Genomic DNA, 21,708 nt, shown 5'->3' with positions numbered 1-21,708 from the left:
CGCAGCAGCAGCGGCAGCCGGAATCCCCCCAACGCCACACGGGAACAGTCAGGGAACAACCGCCCCCCGGGTGACCAAGACCGCCACCCAGGCCAGGGCCAGCAGGACCGCCGCGAGGCCCCCAGAGAGCAGGGAGGCGCGGAGGGAAAGAGAGCGCCGCCCCAGCCCAACCAGGAAAGCAGCCCCCCCGCCGCGCCGGGAGAGCCCAACGCAGGGCCCCACCGGAGAAGGACGCCCACAGCCCCAGACGAGCACCCCACCACCACCCAGGAGTTCCGGGCATCCCCCCGCCCCAACCCCAGGTACAAGCCAGGACCCCCCAAAGGGAGACCCGCTCCGCACTCCAGGCAGCCACCCACCCGGCCCACGGTTGGTCCAGGGAGGAGCAAGGCAGGGGCCCGCCGCCCCCGCCCAGGAGGGGGGAACCCCGGGGAAAAAAGGGGGCCCACAACGGGTGTTGTAAACATGGCCCGACTGGGCTCGGCCACTGTTGGAAGTTTGGGGGGGCCCAGCGCTCAGGGGCAAGGACCAGGACCCACCCCCCAGGGACACGAACACCCCCGGCTCAGGTGTAATGTGAACCCCCCCACCGTACAGAGAGAGCACCGCCGGGCCCAGGAAGCCGGCACCCAGGGGACACGGCCGCCGTCGCCAAGGGGCCCGCACCCCCCACCAGGGAAGGGGTAGGGGACAGATGGACCCAGGTCCCACCTTCCTTGCAAAATGTGTGTGCATGTGTGTTTGACAGGGTGTGTGTGTGCATGTGTGTGTGTTTATGTTGGAATGTATGTATTGAAGGGGGAGGGGTGTGTGTACTAAGGGGGGGTGCAGTTAAAATTGGCGAGTAGGGTATCAGAATCAGAGATTCTGATACTTTATTGATCCCACACGTGGGAAATTTGTTTGTCACCATAGCAACTGACAGCAGAGGGAAAAAAAGACTTAGAATTAAGTAAAAAAAAAAGCAAGAACAAGAAAATGTAGCATAAATACAGACATCAAGGTATTATAATTTAAAAAGCTATTTACAGAACAGTGCAAGTAAAAAGATGTGCAAAAGAAATGTGCAAAATCGAAAACAACTAAATAAAGAGATAATAAAGAAAATAATAATAATAATAATAAAAAAATGTGCAAAGGTTATCTTTTGCATTGTGTGTTGTTGTACAGGGTTATTGCATTGGGTATGAATGACTTTTGGTACCGGGCAGTTTTGGAGCGGAGCTGTCTGAGCCTCCTAGAGAAGGAGCTCCGCTGTTTGTTCAGAAGAGGGTGGAGAGGATGCTCAGGGTTGTCCATGATTGAAAGGAGTCTGTTCAGGGACCTCCTCTCCATCACTGCTTCAAAGGTGTCCTGTTTGCAGCCAATGACAGAACCCGCCTTCCTGATCACCTTGTTCAGTCTGTTGGTGTCACTGACTGCAATGTGAAGTGATGTGAAGAGATCACATCACTCCTGTGTTAGTTTCGCTCCATTGGCTCCCAGTTGATTCCAGAATCAAGTTCAAGATCTTCCTGTTAACCTATAAGGCCTTACATGGAATGGCCCCGTCCTACATTAAGGACCTCATAGACCAGGGGTATTCAATTAAAATTCAAAAAGGTCCAGTTACTAAAAATCTTTCCCAGCAAAGGTCCGGATCTTATGTTTTCACTTAACATAATGTACCCTCATGTTAATAAAATCAATAACGCACATACATTTCTACATAATTTATTGTTACATTTCAAGTGTTTTCAAAGTAATATGCTTTTAACATACCGAAAAGTCTGAGCTTGTATGGTACTTGAATGGAAAACAATACTGTAGTTCTCTTTACTACATGTCAATTAACAGACACTGAAATTATTCTGAATAACATAAATAAAAAGTGCAAACACAGCTTTGAGCAGCCTGAACTTAGGGCCTATTTCAAGTAATGTAAAACATTCAGAATATTTTGAATAAAATAAAAGTGCTTTTAATCTTCAAGAAAAAAATAAACAAGACATTTGAACTGCCACCTTTTTAAAAAATGAACTACATTTTAAATAAAATAACACAGGAAACTTTTCAAGTAAAATAGAACAGGGCAGAATTTACTGAATAAAAAAAGTGCAGAACTTTGAGCAGCTCCCTTTTTCATCTCTCCTTTCAACCTTTCCTTACTCCCTTTCAATCTTTCTTTCCTAGTGAGAGAAATGGGCATGTAACTGTCCTGCCAGCAGTTTGAATCTTGGCTTAAATGGGGTTAGTGCAAGTCTCATGCTCATGTGGAGATGCTCATTGGTGAGCCTAGAACGGTACTTTGTTTTAATAATATTCATTGACGAGAAAGCTGTCTCACAGCTGTAAGTTGATCCAAACATGGTCAAGGTGTGTAGTGCTACTTTGGTTAGACCAGGGAACATCGTTTCTGGCACAATCTGTAACCAGAAAGTAGCAGAGTCAGTTGTTTCAAAATGCCTCCTTAGAGCAACATCTGCTTGCAAATCAGTGAGCTCTAACTGTAAAGATCCAGGATGTGCCCACTTGAAGGTCTGTGTCACCTCCTTTGAAAATCCTCTGATTTCTCTGATAAGGAATGGATTCTCAATTAGCAGGAGGAGCTCGTGTCCAAGGTTGAAGCAGTCAAATCGTTGACAGAAGTTTCCAATCAGCTTGTCTATGAAGCCGACATAAGGGGAAATGTCTCTCTCACCCTGAATTTGTTCACGCATTTGTGGGAAATGCTCACAATCTGCTTGGAGATCTTCTTTGAAAATGTCCAGCTTAATCTGGAATGAGCGGACAGTTTTCATCAAATCGCAGATAGAATTTTTCTGACCCTGCAGCTTTAAATTGAGCTCATTAAGGTGTCCTGTGATGTCCACCAAAAAAGCCACCACATCCATCTTGTGCTGATCTTGCAAAAAGTTTGCAAACTGTGTTGCTTTTTGACTCTTGAGCTGCTGTAAGAAAGCAGCTATTTCCTTTCGGATGGACCAGAAGCGTTCCAGTGCATTGCCTTTACTCAGCCATCTCACGTTGTTGTGGAGTAGTAGGTCATTTGCATTTGCATCCATTTCCTTCAAAAATTCTCTCAGCAGTCGATGCTGATGGGATGAGGAAGCCCTCAGGAAGTTTATAAGTTTCATCATGGTATTCATTACTTCAGCAAATTCTTCAGACAGAATGGCACAGAGAACAGTCTGATGTATGATCCAGTGGTAGGCTATGAGATCAGGGTTGTCTTGTTTCATCCGCGCAACAGCCCCCTTCTCTGTCCCAACCATGGCAGGTGCACCATCCGTGGTGACTGACACTACTTGCTTCAGATTAATCTTTCTTTTTGTGAGCATCTCCTTTATCCCCTCATATATATCCTCTCCTCTTGTGTGTGTCTCAAGTGGTGTTGAACCTAACATGTCCTCACACATCTCTTTCTTCTCTTTGTGAGGAAATCTCACATACACCAAAAGCTGGGCATTATCTGTTACATCTGTGGACTCATCAATGGCTAAGGATATGCATGTTGCGTTCTGAACAGCTGCATCAAGCTGTGCCAGCACATCCTCTGCTAATAGTTCAGTTTTTCTAGTTGTTGTTGTAGCTGACAATGGGATTTTTTTTATTTTTTCACACATGTCATCTTTTAGTTTACCATCAAGTAAGGTTTCTGCAGCCGCATTTAAGCACTCCTTTACAACTGTCACATCGCTGAATGCTTTCTTGTGTTGCGCCAAAATCCACGCGATCTTTAACGAACACTCATTTGCACGTTGCTGCCCGGTAAATGCATGCGTGATGACACGAGTAGACCTGTCATACTGTGCTTTCAATTCGATGATTTTACTTGCCCTCACTGCGGACTTCTGCGGGTACATTTCCTCAAACGACCCGTGTTTGGTCTCATAGTGACGCTTAACGTTGCCACTTTTGATTAACGCCACATTTTCACAGCATATGAGACACAAAGGTTTAGAACTGGCTGCAGGCAGAATAAACATGTATTTGTCCGTCCATTCATCTTTAAAAGTTCGGTTTTCAGCATCTACTTTTCTCATTTTTGAGCAAGCCATTTTCTCTCATCTCCTCTCCATCTCTCTCTCACACTCGCTGTTGCTGAAAGGTAAACAATCGATTTGATTGGCTTGGCTATTGATGACGCTCCTGTCATAATTACTAGATTAGCTGCGCATGAACAAATGATTTATATTTTTATTAATATCAAAAGTTTTAACGGGTCCGGGCAGACTCGTCACTCGGTCCGGACTCGGACCGCGGTCCGCCATTTGACGATGCCCGTCATAGACCCTTACCATCCAATGAGAACACTTCGTTCGCAAAATGCAGGACTGCTTGTGGTTCCTATAATTAGTAAAAGTACGGTTGGAGGTAGAGCGTTTAGTCACCAAGCCCCTGTCTTATGGAATAAACTCCCAGCTCATGTAAGAGAGGCCGACTCAGTTTCTACATTCAAAGTTAGACTTAAAACATTCCTCTTTGGACAGGCTTATTGTCAGACTAGTTAGTATTCAGAGATTATTGAACTTAATGTTAATTTGTTTAAATTAAACTTAATAACTATTTCTTTTAAAAGGCTGATAGAAGTTGAAGCTGGGGTAACTATGGTGCACTGGGGTTCTGTCTTCTTTCCTTTTTTACTTCTACCCTTCCTCTCCTCTATTCTTGATCATAATTTATCATTTAGTTCTCCATGACTCTGTTTGGTGCAGTGCGATTCATGTATTGTCCCTCTTTTCCTCTCCCCTCCTGGGGAGTGGGAGTGCTTCCGGATTCCAGTTGGTTCATCCGTGCTCCAGTTCCTGACCGTTTACCTCGCCTTTGCTCGCGCTCCTACACCTGGCTGTGGATCCTGCCTCTGGCTCATCTCTGGCTCGTTTCTGCTCTGTACCTGACCGAGTACCTCGTCTCTGCTCCTGCTCCTACACCTGGCTGTGGTTCCTGTCTCCGGCTCGACTCGCGCCTTTGACTGTCCCCACAACCACGGCTGGATGAAGCTCGTCTGCTGGACTTTTATATATGTAGTTGTAGATTTAGATAAGTTAATTCTTCTCTAAGAGTTCTGGTAAATCGCCTGTCCGTCCTGGGGGAGGATCCCTCCTTCATGTGGGCACCCCTGAGGTTTCTTCGTTTTTTCCGGAATCCGTTTTTTTTGGGAGTTTTTCCTTACCGCGAAGGGGGGTCTAAGGGCAGGGATGCCAGTATAGCTTAGTCAGTTTGTTAGTTCATTTTAGTATTTTCCTATTGAACTCTTTGTATTCATGATCCTTTTGAATTCATGTTTTACTTCGAAGCCCATCGAGACGACAGACCACGGAGGAGAACAGGGTGCTGGCTACCACAGACTGGTAGAAGATCCCCAGCATCTTGCTGCACACATTAAAGGACCTCAGCTTCCTAAGGAAGTAGAGTCTGCTGCAGGCCTTCTTGTACACAGCAGTGCTGTGGCTCCTCCAGCTCAGTCTGCTGTCAATAGTCACACCCAGATATTTATACTCCTCGACCGCTTCTACATCCTTGCCCAGGATGCGGAGGGGTTGTAAGACAGTCCTTTTCCTCCGGAAGTCGATCACCATCTCCCTGGTGAGGGACATCTCCTGATTACTCACAGTGATGTCCCCTCACCCTCCCCACCAAGGGGCCCTAAATGTCTCCTGTTATTCTACTCCAACAACTGAGGCAGAATCACTCCACAGTCATAGACTCAGTAAAGGACAAAACACTTTGTACAGCACTATAGATAACGATATTCTGCCTTGTTGTGATCTGTTCTCAACATTCATTCCTGAATTTAGGGTTCCAGTGATTTAGGGTTCCAGTGATGTAACCAGAAGTTTTTAGAGAATATAACATAAAAAAAAAGTATCCTCACCTTGCTGAGCTGAGCCATGACCTCCCACAGGAGACTGTGCAGAATGGACAGCTCCCTGCCCAGGTCGATGTATCCCTCGAAACCGCCTGCATTGCTGACGCTGTCCAGGTTGGAGATTTCATAGAGAAACTGTTGCATGGAGCCCCACTCCATCTCTAAAAACTCATTCATGAAACACATGTACTCCTCTTTGCTGCCAAACCTGCCAGAGTCAGAGGAATACCAATGTTAGTGGTCACCCACTAGAAGCTTTGATTTAAAAGTAAGGTTGACATCATTACGCCCGCAAAAATATAACCAGAATCTTCCCATTCCTACATGTATTTTTGTGTATTTATCTTCAAAACATTCAGAAACAAATACTTTTAACTTAGAATCCCAAAAAATGGTGTTATAGGGATCTCAGAATTTCCAGTAGAGTTTTGATCCATCAGTCAAACCCATTCATCTAATGAGAATTTCAAAATGTTTCCATCTTATCTATTATGAGAGTAAGCATAAACGTTTTTTGAATATCAAGTGATTTAAATGTGTCCAGTCCTGTGTGAATAGATTAAAAAGCTAAAAAATATCCCTGCAAAAAATATATTAGGAGAGGAAACATTTTTTTTCCATTCATTTTTTGACCAAAAGTGTTCACCCAAGCAGGTTTTAAAAGTATAGAATGTGCTGACAAAAAGTTCCATCCATTCTTTAAAAAAAAGTTAAATAATCTCTTTCATCAGTTAGTACGCTGATGACACCGTCTTTGACATGAACATTACTGTCACGTTTTAACCTGTAAAAAAAGCTAAAAAAAATAAGACTGAATTTCAAACAGGAAAGAACTGTTTGCTTTCAGCTTTCTGATCATACAATTGTCTGATTAAAAAGATATTTAAATCTTATCAAACGGGAAAACCGTATACATTCATAAACTGGAATAGAAAATGACCACTTCACTGACTTGGAAAAATTGGCCAGATTTTGCACAACTTTAGCGATGAGGGTGAGCGTGCGTGATGTCTGCTCATCTGGATACTCCTGGGTGAGGTTGAAAAGCGACGGGGACATGATGGCCGGACACAGGAAGCGCAGGAACAGAGAGCCACTGATGAGGCGGTCTGCAATATCCTCGCGCCCCCGCTCTGCACAGCGCACCCTCCATGATGCGAAAACTTCCTTTAGCTCTCGAGGGAACACGCTGTGAAGGCAACAGCAGCCATGCATCAGTCTGCAGATGGCTTTCTCTCCAACTCCCATAAAATGTCTCTTCTCAATAAGACACATCCTTTATTTATTTAGCGTTTAACTCACCAATGGGAGTTGACAATTTTGCAGAGGGCCAGTTCACAGCACATGCGAAGGTTGGCTTGATGGTCTGGCAGAATTGAAGGTGATATTCTCATTGGGTCCACTTCACAATTTTCTTCTGACTCATACAAGGCCCTTATGAACTCCCCTGAAAGTTACAGATCAGAATGTGGCTTATGTTCAGTTTGATTCTGTACATCTTTGATTAAAAAAAAAATAACATGCAACCAGGAACCCCTAATGTTTCAGTTAGCAAAAGTATTTAAAGCTAGATTTACACGCCCACCAAATCTCCTTCAAGTTAGCTTCTCTTCTTTTTTGTGCATTTCTGCTCCATGAACACTAGGGAGCATAAACTGTTGACTTATCAGAATTAGTGACACATAAAAACAGAACTCAAGATACCATGAGGAGGTCATTAGTTTGGAGTTTATTCTGTCTGACATGGTTATTGTTTAACATGAGAGTGGAGGAAGTTTAGTCCTTCACTCAGTTCTTTTGAGTGAACCATGGCAACGACTTCTTTTTTAAATTTCTTGCTGTAATTTGGTTCTAGTTTCAGTTGTATGGGTTGGGCCTCTCATGTTAGAGTTACTTAGTAAAAACAACAGAGTTATGGGGCACTTTTTAGAACCGTGAGGTTTTGGCACAGAGAACGTTTACACTGTACGCTATTGACCAGCGTGTTTACTTACGTTTTACCTCAAAGGAAACTGTTTAAGGGGAACCGTGCATTTAGATGTTAACGCCGTGTCACACAGCCGCTAAGTACATTCTGTGCAATTTCCACGTTTGACAATTTGGTTTTCCATGATACATGCGTGATATACATGATTCAGAAATGTTTCTTGAGTTCGTCATGCGCTTATGTTCGTGGATGTCGGTTGAGGGTTTTGGCTTTTTACTCTTTACACAAATTCGGTTTTGAGAGTTCAAATTCTTTGGTCGGTTGCAGTTGATGCGTTTAAGTGTTTCGCGGCGCAGCCCGAAAGGCGGGTCTGTAGCTATGTGAAATTTTCACGGATGTATGGCTAAGGTAACATTGCTTCAGCACCATGGTCAGCTCCCGCCACAGGCCCTCTTGATGCTTTGTCTCAATCAGTCGGATTCCCCTGATCCTCACCAATTCACCAATCAGCTGCCAGGCCCCAGTCAAGGCAGAAGGTCGGGGGGTGGGGGTATGATGTGTGTGTATGTGGGAGAGACTACCGCCAAGACAAGGGATCCCCGGCGAGAGCAGCAGCAGGAGATCTCAGCGAGCGTCCACAGTCACGCCCGCCATAGAAGGTTCATACTTAAAGCAATTTGTAGTCGCCTGAGTCGCATTGCTTGCAGGGGCATTGGAGTAAGGAAGAGCGACACCTGCTGGTGATGTCACCCACGACCGGATTTGTACGTGTTCTTTGCGTGGTTTATTCGTACTTCTTCTGTGGTTTAAACAGGTTTATTCGTGATGCATCTGTCAAAATTTCCCATAAAGATCACAAACTTTTTTCCACGTCTTTTAAATGTGACCAGTTTTCATCTGTGGACAATGCGCAAATTGTACTTTGGAGCAGTGTGACGGCCTCTGCCATAACCCCTGTGCTATCCTATGGGGTCAAGATGACCATTGACGTGTTCTCCCTACCATAGCAAAGGTGGATAAAGGTACAGATGATTTAATATAATCCATGGACAATGGTGAAGTTCACAAACCATTGAAGGAAAAAGGTTCAGCGCACTGTCTAGTGGATCTAGATGACCCAACTACCAATGTTAAAGTGCCTAGGAGATCACAAGGGTTAAAAACCAAGGACACTAGGAGGAATTATACTTGGTTTCTCCTCTCATTGCACATTTAATATGCCAACTAAGACTTTAATTTGAACAGAAGTAGAAGGTTAGAAAGGCTGTATTTAAGGGAGAGTGGTTCACTTAAACTTTTAATTCCAATGACAGAACTATGCCAGAAGGTGTCATTTAGGTGAAATATATTTTTATTTACATGTTTCTTATATTATTTAAAGACCTGGTATTGAATAGATAATGTTTTATTATGACCAAAGTTACACAAAATAAAGTGGCTTTTGCTGTGTTTTAAAAATATAAAAACCACAAAACAACGGTGTCATGCATCTCTATAGCTATACGGTCAAAAATATATTGATCCTTAGAGAAACCATGGCGACAGATGGGCACACTTTGTTGTCTTCACTTTTGATTATTTTAACACGAACAGCTTTTAAATTGAAAAGCTTTCAGGCTTAGGAAAGGCATCCGTTTTTCTACAAAGGTTACTTCTCAGATGATCAGTATTGGAGTTTAGGCTTTAGTTTTACGGTGAATAGTGAGTAAAGGAAACGACGGAGGACAGCGCTGCTCCAGCTCACCGATAGCATCCTTGAGGTACTTGTGTCCGATCAGTTTGAGGTACTCTTCTATGGCTTTGGTGGCCAGAGTGTTCTCTCTGAAGATAAGGTGTTCTCGGTCGATGAATCTGTCCACTTCACACATTGCCATGTCCGACAGGAAATCCTGCAGAGAGAAAGAGCAGCATTACTCCCTAGTTAAGCTAAATGAGAGCCAGAGCCGCACTTGACGTCAGTAGACCGGTGTACCTTGGCCTTGCCCGTGCTCTGCAGTATGTGCACCAAAGCACACGCCACCTCTTCTTTGCTCTTGACGCTCAGCACAGGCTCCAGAACAGCACACAGGGTGCGGTAGTTGTTGGTGACGTACTCTGCGAACTCCTTGTAAAGCTCCATGGGCAGAATGTTCATGGTCTGGAAGCGGGACTTCAGGCGAAGCGATGCGTTGATGATCTTCCCCCCTCCAACACCAGCTCCCTTTGTGAGGACGCTGGGCTGGATGACCGGGTACCACTGCTCCACAAACTGACGTCCAGTGATGCTGGAGATGGGGATGCTGACCAGCCCTAGGTATGTGCTCTTTTCCTTTTAACAAAACAAAACAAAAAGGATAAAAGCTCTGAAAAAACATCTGAATAAGCTGAAGCACTTTAGTTTTTTAGATATTTCTTTTACAATTCCAGAAAAATGGCCATCTAAACAAAAGTAAAGAAAAAAAACAATTTCATAAATAATGGATTGCTGTCCTAATGAAAATCCTTTCAATACAGTTTATGTATACTGTACCATGCAGTTTACAGTTTTGTCTTAACCCTTGTGTTATCTTAGATGACCCCACCCTTACATTGACGTGTTCTTCCTACCATGCCAAAGGTGGATAAAGGTGGAAAGATTTCATGTAATCCATGGATACCAGTGAAGATCACAAAGCATTGAAGAAAAAAGGTTCAGCGCACTGTCTAGTGGGTCTAGATGACCCCACTCATAATGTTAAAGTGCCTATGATAGCACAAGGGCTAATTTGCTTCATTAAAGCCCAAATATTAAAACATGAATGAATTTGATAAATTTTTAGAGCAGTGGAAAAACTTAATCATCAAAGTGTTTTTTTAAATTAATCATAAAAGGATTATTGTCTTATATTTAGCAGGAAACTCAAAATACTTTCAGAAACATGTTAATTTGACTGAAATCCAAATAAATTAACAAGATGATCTTTTCTTTATTTGTTTTAGTTCTGGCTCCACATCTGTCTGTCACTTATTTTTACATTCATTCTTGTGTAATTTCTATTTGCAATAAAAGCATATAACACTAGATGGCAGGATTTGTTTCTTTCTACAGGTATTAGCATGAAAAGAAAACAAATAATTGACTTGAAAGAAAATATCTATCTATCTATCTATCTATCTATCTATCTATCTATCTATCTATCTATCTATCTATCTATCTATCTATCTATCTATCTATCTATCTATACTAGTAATGCTACCAGTATCATTGTGATGCTGATGTTCAAGCGTTGATTTTATATTATACCGCCCAATGCTTTGGTCCCAACTGCCCTTACAGGTGGATGTCTGTGCACAGAGGTGGCCCACACGAAACATCACTGAACCCACAGGGCCAAAAGGTTCATGCACATTTTTTCTAAGGGCATGCTGTGAGCGAGAGGGCATAGTAAACACTTGCCCCCCCAAAATCCTGCGCACTGCAAAAGGAGCGCGTTAGTGCTGTTTACGTGATGAACAGCCTGAATGTTTGAAATTATTGGCATCTGTGCACAGTGAGGAGCCAGTACACTGCAAAAAAAAGTCCTTTCTCCAAACAAGTTAAAAAAAATATAGAACACAAAATGTTTTTCACTTCTTATAAGTGAAAAAAATGGCAATAGAACAAGAAGAATTTGTTTTGGTAAGATTCCTTAAAATAAGTTGGGATGTCATGACTTTAAGCCCAAAGTCAATATTAAAAGTAACTATAAACGCTCATATTTAGGCCTATTGCCCAGATCATTGGAAAAGTTTTTAAAAAGTGTTTATTATTAAAAATGTTATAAAGCTTTAAAGAAGGTATGTTTATATATGTATATGAAGACTTCACAAAGCACCACATGCACAATAATGGCATGTTCCATATTCACGACTTTCCTTAAGGTGGCCGTGTGAGTCTCAAGAGAACTGGATGACACACCTGTGCTCACCTAAGATCCAGTCGCTCATGCCTACAACCGTCAACAGACCCAGACAACCCAAAAACCCACAGCACCTGTACGGGTCAACCCCCCATGTGGGTGCACCTGTATGGTTTTTAAACTTCTTAGGTTGAATACATGAAGCAGTTCGACACTACAGTGATCCCTTTGGACACCATATATATACTGTGAAAGAAAGGAGAGTCCAGTGGGAAGCCAGAAACTCTAAAAAATGTTTGAAAACTGCATGAAGTCAAAAAAAAACCTTTTCCAGTGTTTGAAAACAGAAACCGCATCTCACAAAGACACGCATCACTCTGAAACGCTCCTGTTAGTCAGAGCAAAGTCATGTTTTAAAACGTGTAAACATGTTTCTTTGGGGAATTCACTCTCTGTCTGTCACCTTGCGTCTCTTCTTGTCAGTCTCTTTGTAAAGATGAAGGCGAAGGTTGCGGACAGCCGGCAGGTTGTTGAACTCGAAGTGCTCGCCCCAGAACACGGTGTCCGTGCGGGGCTTGCTGGTGGTGCGCGCGTACAGCATGTCGTCCAGGCAAAGTTCGCAGTAGTAGCGTTTCTTGGCCGGGAGTTCTCGGGCCTCGATGATCCACAGCTTGAGCACATTGTCCACCCTCCGACTGTTGTCCTGCGTGGAACAGAGGTCACATTAAGCATAGTAATAACCAATCATCAATCTAAGGAACAGTCATGTGAAAAAGTTGGTGCAGACTTTTGACTAAAAAGACGGAAAAATGTCATCCAGCTAAAGCGGCAGAATCGCGTGATAACTTATTCAACAAAAAGCTTGACAAAAGACAAAGTTACATATATGTGGGCAATACTAAGCGACCCCATAAATCGGTAGCATTCATCTTCTCTACCCAGAACCTTTCAGTGATTATTTAAATTAACCTGATGGTGTTGTAAAGGACATTTGGCCCTAAAATGTCCTCCTTTTTCTTGAGATTTCTTTAAACTCGTCACTAAACACCATTAGCTGGTCAAAGCATCTCAATCAAACTGAAGTCTGGTCTTTGACTCGCCCGCCCTCAAAACTTGATTACTTTTTCAGCCATTCTGCTGTAAAATGACGAATTGATCTCTTGTTGCATGATCACAATTTCAGCCAAGCTTTAGCTCTACGCGCCCCAGTCTTCTAGCTCAAGCCCGGATTATTACTCGTCCAGCACCATGATGAATCTTTAAGGTGGTAAAACTGAGCAGACTTTTAAAAAGAAAACATGCACAGAATTTTTTTCCAGCGTAATGTTTGTAAAAACCCTGAGATTAAAAGAGGCAGTCCAAACTTTTGCACATGACTGCGCACTTGAGGAAAAAGAGCCATGAAAGGATTTCTGATGGATGGAAACGGATAGCGAGAGTGAACGAAGGGCAACAGCAGGCCAGACTGCAGGGGAACAGAGAAAAGGACAGGAAAGAGAAAGCTGGCGAGACGACGGCTGGAGTTGATATGTTTCTCTCATCTCGAACACAGAAACTGGAAACAGCATGAAAGACGCCCAAAGATGGGCAGGAAATGAAGACACGGATCTATTAACCATGAGATTCATGCAATGCACACGTGCAGACAACAGGCACGCGATGGTGGCGATGTTTCTGCTTCACTTCCAAATTACATTTGACGTCCCCACAGCGTGGGGGGGGGCTGCGCTGTTGCTCAGATATGTTTGAATCTCCTTTCTTTCTGGTTCAAATTCTCCAAAAACCAAAGCGTCTTGGAGATCCTCAGTTCTTGAGTTGGCTGTCTGGGTTCTCTTTGATAGCTGCTGCCAAACACAAGGCGTGGTTAATTTCAAACCGACGAGCATCTGGCTGCTCGGTGTGCCAGAGCCCACACGCTGCAGCAGCACCAGCAGGAGCTCCAGTGCTCCAGTCCTGATATCATCTTCCACATTTCAATCCAGCCTCAACTTTACCGTCACAACACTAATGAAACACTGCGTCAGGGTGCAGAGGATACTTGGCTGTTGCAAAAATGAAAAATTCTCAAAGACAGACGGAAGGGGTCCAGAAAGTTAAAAATATTAATAATCCCTGTCTCTGTGTTGGGTCTTATCTCTGCTGGTGCATCTGTGAAGGAGTAGAAGGAGGGGTTGGGAACGAGCAGCCCGAAGGATTCCTCAGAGCCTGTGACGGAGCCAAGGACCCCTGCAGCACGAGCATCTGGTCGCAGCATCCAGCGCATGTCACGTTTCATCTCAGACCGACCTAATATCTCTCCAGAACCATTTGCTATCAAAGCTGTCTGTTCTTTTCTATTAACGGCAAGGCGGTTGTGGGAATGTTGCAGGAAGTGGGGCTGCTTTGGTGTTTCTTTCTAAAATCAATATGGCGTGCTGAGATAAGTTTGAACCAAACTGAGGATGAAATCAAACAAAGCGGATGTTTAGCTGCTGGACAGCATCTTTTTAAAGACCCACTCCAATGAAAATGACGTGTTTTTGACATTTCTTTGATGATGGATGAAATTTATAAAGAAAATTAAGATTAAAATTGCATTTCTGAGTATTTATTTATTCAAATTGTTGTGAATGAATAGTAGACGAAAAATGCAGTTTGAAAAAGAGCTTGTTTGTCACTTAGAAAATGCGCTAGGTGCCCTGCAAGCTCCACTCCATTCTTTATTGATGTGCTACTGCTCTGAAGAAACTATGTCCGATAAAACAATACAGGCTATTTTGATTTTGGCTAAAACGGTTACGAGGAGCTGCTTTTCCAGAAGAAAATGCAGGGTTGAATGCTGCACTGCTGAATGAAAATAAAACTTAAAGGATAATAATTGCCAAAAAAAGAAGAAATGATTAAAGTTGACGATAGATAAAGTGAAAAACGCACAATACCAAAAAAGTTGTTTGTAAAAAAATATTGAACCAGCGAGCTTCTGCACCAAGGATTCCCCATGCATTTACAATGGAGGCAAAAATCCTGGAATATCTTGAAAAGTTCAAGGATTTGAAGGACCAAAAGTCCTGACTGAAAAAAGCTGAAAGAGCTGAACATTTTAATAGTTGAATGATTAAAATAGCTGAAAAATTGTAGAAGGAGTTAAGCGGCAAAAATTGGAGGAAGATACTAGAAAAAGAAAGAGAAATAGGAAAAGAACAATTAAAAATCCACAGGGAACGCTTTTACAAAAGATCTAAAGATGATCCAAGTGGGACTCAGGCAGGTGGAGAATAAAAAAACAAAACCAAAACATATATAGATGTTTTTTTTTAATTTAAAAATAGCTTTTCAATGCCATTTAGTGGGTTTAATTATCATCTGTGAATGTTCAGAGTATGAAAGGTCAAACATAGATGTAATTAAAGCAGGTTCAAAAAATTAAAACATTTCTTTTCCTTTGTTATGTTTAAGGGAATCAAAAATACTGCACCAGCATTGTAACCAAAGAACTGAGGGTTTAATTCTGGCCCCGGAATGACATCCGAAAAAAACAACCACCTGAAAATCAGCTTGTTTGTTACCATGGCAACACTCGCTGCACTTTTTTTTTTTAAGTCATAGCCAGAATATTGGATCTATCCCGTACAGTTTTAGACCAGATTCCATCTCAGAGGTGAATTTCTAATGAACTCCTGCCGCTCTGCAGAAACTATGTCCTTCAAAATGACACGTTTTTTTTAAATAATTTGGCTAAAAATAATCATAACTAAAGGGCAACTAGAGTGAGAACTCTTTGAAAATCAATCAAAAGATGATCAGATGAATGTTTTTCTAAGCTGAGGAAGTTCTGCTGCTCCTTCGGTCTCCTCTCTTGCTCCTCCGGTGTATTTTGGTGTCTTGGAGATGGTCGACCAGTTGTCTTCAAATGACTGTAATCATGTTAGAGGATTCGCAGCGTTTTTTTTTGACATAGCGACTGTGATCATCCACCCTGAGTTATTACCTCGTGCAGCTTCAGTATTTGGGTGGAGCAGCTTCTAAATTGCTCAACATAGACAAGACACAGAGAGACGATGGTGGGGTTCACACAGAGAAATGAGGCGCTGCGCTGGCGCTGGAAACAAACAACAGCAACGGGGGGACAGGGAGGAGAGAGACTGACAGAGGGATCATCCCCTCGTTTTCTTCCTCTACCGCATCCCTTTCTCTCCCCTCACCTTGTTGGGCTTGACAGCTCTCTGCAGGTTCTCGATCCATTTGTCTCTCTCTGCAGCTGAGCGACACGCAAAGCACTTGGTTCCCGATGCCGTAGTCACCTGAGGTTACAGCCAACGGTAAATCCATCAACCACAGCCATTAGTCACCATGGAGACAGCAACTGCGGCGCCAAAACAATGTCTCCTATTCATTCTCAACTCGTGATGCACTAATGAAAAGATGAGAAAACTAAGCTCACTTCAGCCCCTTCTGCACGTTTCTGCGGGCTGCATGTGTGCCGCCGTCGCTCCATCGGCCAGCTTACCTCAAAACAGTACTCCTGCCCCAGGATGCTTGAATGCACAGGTTTGATGATGGCGTCCTCGTCCAGCGTGAGGTCCAGTGCCTCGGCGGCGCTGCTGGGGGACAGCAAGGACTCATGGGAGTGGGACTCTTTGAAGCTCTGCATCAAACGGGTCCTGGGAGAGCCGCAGTTGATTACAGATAGAGAGGAGAGAGGAAGGGCTTTACTCGAGACGCTGCAGGGGTTCTTTACATGTAAACATCGAGATGCTAATGTGAAGATTCACTCTATCTTTTCCTAATCCTACCTTTATGAAGCTAAATCTCTTCTATTGCAAAATATTTCTGCATTTTCACACATGGAGGGGACCCAAAACATTGAGTCGCAATGCTTTTTTCAGGCAGTGAAACACTTGTTAGGTGGGGGTTTTTGCAAGCACAACAACTTAAGGTTCCACTGCAGGAAAAATATGACTTTTAATGCAGAATTTCACATATCATTATAATACAACAGCATATAAACACAATAAAATCCCACAGATTACAGCAAAATGAACAGTAAAAGAAACCAAACATAAATATTACTGTTCAAATCATCAAAGGACTTGAAAAGTGTCTCCATGAGGCGTGAAGGATCCAGAGAGTGGCCTGTGATTAATGGCATGCTCCATATCACAGGATTAAGACCAGGGGCTGTGATGTGAAGCCTCAAATGAAGCCTGACAAACTTTTCTCCTCGAGATCGAGAACTCTGAGTTTATAAGTCTCAGTTTTCCTGCTTGGCATGACTTTTTACGGATTACTACTTTTATTGTGGGAAATAAAATAAAAAACGGGGAATTGAGCTCTGTCTTTGCTTAATACAAAATTTTAGGAAAAAAACAAAAATATGTTCATTTAAAGTAACAAAGTCAGTCAGAAATACATAAAATAAATATATACTGCAAAAAATGAACCTTAAAAAAAGTAAAAAGACTGTTTCAGGAGTAAAAATATATTTTGTCTTGAAAGAAAAAAAGTTTTTTAGTTATAAAATAATCTTAGTTTGTGGGGGAAAAAAAAGTTGTTTTTTTTTACCCAACAGTGTAAATACCTACTCTGATGAAAAGAGTGTTTTTGGTGTGTTTTTTTTTTCAAGATGCTCATGTTGCATTTTTCTGATGATGGAGGACATTTATAAAGAAACTTAAGCTCAAAATGTATTTTCTGAGTATTTCTGTTTTTAAATCGTTGTGAATCAGGAAAAGATCGTATTTGTGATGTAGAAAATACGCTGCAAGCTCCCTGCTCTGCTCCATTCTGATGCATCCACTTGCAGACAAATAGATCCATGAGCTTCTTTGTTTTCCTCGTCTGCGCTGGAATCTGGATCAGAACTGTGCGGTTGGATAGATCTGATCTTGATCACTATTTTTGTTGCACCGCCAATGTTAGGCTGTGGTTGTAAGCTAGCAGGAGAGCGTGTAAACAAAGAGCTCTCAGTAAAAGGGAGGGAAAGAGGGGTGAGGTTACTCTGCGCCAACGGCCCTGCCCACACCTCAGTGGTGAAACTACAACCTTTTTTCAACATTTATTTTCAAATTGTGTCTCATAAGTCATTAAAAGTGTTGAAGTCCAGGTAGATAAAACCTTTAGCTGACCACAAATCAAAAAGCTTACAGTTGTTAAAGCACATTAGCATTACATTGAAATAACTAAGTCTCAAATACAGCGCCCTCTGCAGCAACTATGTTGCATTAACTTAGTTCTAAAATAAAAACACATTTAGACCCCTCCCTCTTTTCTCACTGCAACTGGTATTTTAGCAAATTATTTTCCATAAATAAAATATAAGATCGGTTCTTACCATCTAACCGTTTTAAACTATTTCTGAATGTAAATCCTGATTAAGCTTAGCTAATAGCATCCCTCATCCCATGGATGTTTTTTCCCCCCAACACTCCCACGTACACATGCATGCAGTAAAACTGCTGACGGGGACACGACCACAATGACAGACACGGGATGACACGACGAGTCTAACCAGAGGGCGAGGAGCGCTGGTCAGCAGAAAAGAAAAGCTCTACAGAAATGAGGAAAAGCTGTGAAAATGAAGAGAAGGTCCTGAGCTGTGGGTCCACTGCTCTCCTTTACGTTCAGTCATCGCACAGCGGCGCCTCTAAGCAGGAAAGTGAGGAGAGACCAACTCCAAGAGTGAGGGAGAGATAAAAATAGACCCAAAGGAATGAGTCAGATTGAAGGGAATACAGAGGAGAAAGAGAGAGAAGGAGGGGGGGGGGAGTCATGAGAGAAGGAAGACTGAGAGGAACGTGGGGGGGTCTGTGGGAAAGAAGACCTCTCTGAGGAACTAGTGTTCATTATGCAAACAGTGGAGCTTCTGGAGAAGGAGAAGGAGGGAGATTATGGATTAAAGGAGGGAAAGCAGAGCCGGAGACATTCAGTGAGGGTCAGGGAGCATGAGAGGATTGAGGAACCAGCAGGAGGGCTGGAGGTAAAAAAAAATAAACAGGTCTGCAGCTGATCTCAGTGGAGACGTGAAGAAAGAATAAAAGACGTGCTCGCAGCCTGCAAATGACTCCAAACTTGACGTGACAGACGAGCCGAGAACAAATCTCTGCAGCGCCAACGTGCTTGAAAGGAGGTTAGAGGAACAGAGGAGCATGTTCTTTATCACAGCAAATTAAAAACAAGCAGCTCTGAACAGTGACACCTCACCCTCCACTGTGAATTTCCGCAGCTCTTTCTCTCACAGTTCTGTTTATTTTGCTTCCATGTGAAAAATGGAGACAATGGTGAATTCTAAAACAATGCAAACATTTTCTTTTTAATGCTTTTGACCCATTTTCAGCCAAACTTTAGCTAAAATTGTCTTTTGGGAAACAGTTACTGCCCTGCAGCCCATATCATTACTACACCACTTCCGTGCTGTTAACTGAAAGCAGGTTTTTGGATTTGCTCCGATACTAAAGCGATGACGGTTTCTCATCTCTGCTTCGATCTTGTTGTGAAAACAACAAAGTCAAGTCTTCTATTTCTCCTTAAAATAATGACCCACCTGCAAAAAAGCTATTTGACTTCAGCATAAATCAAATACATTGTGTTAATTTCAATTACATAATGAAGATGCTGAAAAAGGCTTGGACACTATAAAGTGTGAACCATCCTTTCCTGCATATAAAAATTCTTATTTTTTATCAACATGTTTACATTTTTTGCCTAACAAGCAGCGAATTTCTTAATTTTTGTGAAAAAGCTTAAGATCATTTTTTTCTTGTTTGGTTCAAATTATCATTTTTTAAACAGTAAAGAAAATATATATATTTCTTATTTTCTTGTGTAAATATCATTTAATTTAAAATTGCAATAATATTAACTGTTTTGAAGCCTGTTTACCACTGAAGGTATCAGAAAAACATTTTTTTCATTACATCATTTTTTTCATTTTTGAATACATGAAATTTTCAAAAATAAAATAAATTAATTCAAGCAAGTTAAATATATTTAAGTTGCTTGAATTAATGCACTAGACAGTTTTGATTTCAATGCCATCTATTAAAAACCAATTTCAAGATTTTAAAGTGGAAGAAAAAAAGATTTTAACTCATGAAAAATACTGTCAAATTTTCCAGATGATCCAAAGTGCTACTTATCACTTTCACTGTTGATGAGCCATGACTTTTCTTTTGTAATTATTATCCACAATTTTTAAATAATAAACAATTAAGTGCTTAATTTCCTTTCAATTTTAGGTCTCAAATGTTTCTGTTTGATCAAAGTTCATGTTCTTTCTGTTGAGCATTTTCCTGTCAGTGTTTTCTTTGACCTTCTTTTTAAGCTTGTGTTCACAATTTCCTTGCTTCTGCCCGAACTTTACTGCTTGTGTTGCATGTTCAGTTAACATTACAGTCTGCCATAATGTAATCCCTGCTGGTAACAGGTAAACTCTCCAAGAATGAATGCAAAGGTAACTAGTTTTGTTGGTATTTGGCCCAGATGTGTAAAAAAGATTCTTCTCTTGGGGAACTAACCTCTGGTTTTTTTTTTTTTTTTTTTTTTATAAGTCTCTTCAAACTGAAAGAGAAGAACAGACGTCTCCAACTTCCCCAATGAATAAATCATGTGGAAACTTGTGCTGGCAGGCACACGTCTCTGCGGTTTTACAGGTGTAGCGCTCCCTGGAGAACGCTGTTGTCCCGATTTCATGTCTTACAGATGAGCGTCCCCTGAAAAACGTCCAGGCTGTTGACTGTCCATCGGGAAAACGGATAGACAGACAGACAAAGTTGGACCGATGGACACTCTTAGTGATTATTGTGCTTTGAAATGTAAAAATGTGTTCAGGTTTAACTTGTTGATGAGCCAATGTCCATCTGAGCCTCAGAACCTATCAAAGACCAAACACTTTGGTGAAGAATGAAGTGAAGAAAGGGCTAATGAAGGAAAAAATGGCAGCAGACAAACTAAGATTGTTGTTGTTTTTTGTTTTTTTTCTGGACTTCCTGTGAGAGTCTGAGTGCTGCTGCAGCGACTCTCCGGAGGACACAGAGGAGGTGTTATTAAGCAAATCTCCCACAGACTCATTGTGGCCTGTGCAGCTGCAGGTTTCCATGGTGATAAGGGGAATGTTATTTGATCGCCCTGGCTGAGAGGCTGCCGTGATGCTCGCTGTTTAAGTGACACTGCAGAGCAAAGGCAGAACAAAGGAACAGAAATTTAAGACAAAGATGGATGCAAAGGGAAGAAAGTGTCAAACTGTTTGTCTATGTATGTGATGGATAAAATTTGCATTTGAAGTGCAGTTTGGAGCTGACTGAAGAACATGCTTTAGTGAAAATACAAGGAAAACTAGATATTTAGATTAATATGATTCATTGTAATACTATACTTTCACATGTTGTTTGTTTTTGTCTCTCAGGTTAAAGGATGTGAAGTCAGTCAATATCTAACTTTTGTGATGAGGTTTTCTCTTAGAGAGCCAAGTAATCGAAACAGAACATTATTTACATACTTTTATTTTGGTAAATAACAACCAGAAATAAAAGATCAGTTTTTTGTTTTTCATTGGCTTCTGTGGCACAAAAACAAAAAAAACCACAGAATATCACCAAATAATGTTTTTCTAATTTAAATACATTTTTATACTTTAAAAAAGATTGATAACCTTTTCTTTATATTTAACGTCTTGTTTTAAGATGACAAATCTTGGATATCTTGTTGAGACATTTATTTTGAAAGCATCTTTTTTAAGTATTATCTCTAATGAAGCTATTTTTTTTTTTACTCAAAATGTATTTTTAACTTTGACAACTTTATCCTAAAATGTGTTATTCTAGTTTTAGTTCATTTGGTCTAGTAATTAGGATAGTTGTTCTGTTGTAGCGCATAAAATAGGATATTTTGGGGGAAAAGTATGAGCATGTGTGTAAATGTAGCTAAGCTACTTTAATAAATGTTATAACAGTGCACGCTAATTTTAAGACATAATATTTATAATCATTGAAGCCATATATCTAAAAATGAGTGTTTATTAGTGATTTCAAGTTTTTACTAGTTTTTTTTTTTTTTTTTAGAAAATCTTACCAAGAAAATTGTTTTCACTTATAAAAATG

General features: G+C 41.5%; 1 protein-coding gene across 11 annotated transcripts in view; it reads right to left on the bottom strand.

Moving 5' to 3' along the window:
* Positions 1 to 21,708, bottom strand: part of LOC101163690 (ras/Rap GTPase-activating protein SynGAP) — a 182,466-nt gene that overhangs the window by 28,898 nt on the left and 131,860 nt on the right. For 10 of the 11 annotated variants that reach the window (XM_020710440.2, XM_011485803.3, XM_023964284.1 and 7 more), the window contains 8 exons: positions 16,122 to 16,275; positions 15,817 to 15,915; positions 12,099 to 12,338; positions 9,751 to 10,086; positions 9,523 to 9,667; positions 7,154 to 7,298; positions 6,804 to 7,040; positions 5,858 to 6,059 (listed from right to left, as the gene is read on the bottom strand). In XM_020710440.2, the coding sequence (XP_020566099.1) occupies positions 5,858 to 6,059; positions 6,804 to 7,040; positions 7,154 to 7,298; positions 9,523 to 9,667; positions 9,751 to 10,086; positions 12,099 to 12,338; positions 15,817 to 15,915; positions 16,122 to 16,275 (1,558 nt within the window). Of the gene's footprint in view, positions 1 to 5,857; positions 6,060 to 6,803; positions 7,041 to 7,153; positions 7,299 to 9,522; positions 9,668 to 9,750; positions 10,087 to 12,098; positions 12,339 to 15,816; positions 15,916 to 16,121; positions 16,276 to 18,122; positions 19,324 to 21,708 lie in introns of those variants that run through there. The other variant, XM_023964293.1, reaches the window with a different exon arrangement.

This window comes from Oryzias latipes, chromosome 16, assembly GCF_002234675.1.
Source record: "Oryzias latipes chromosome 16, ASM223467v1".
Taxonomy (NCBI): domain Eukaryota; kingdom Metazoa; phylum Chordata; class Actinopteri; order Beloniformes; family Adrianichthyidae; genus Oryzias; species Oryzias latipes.
This window is presented reverse-complemented; position numbering and strand designations above follow the sequence as displayed.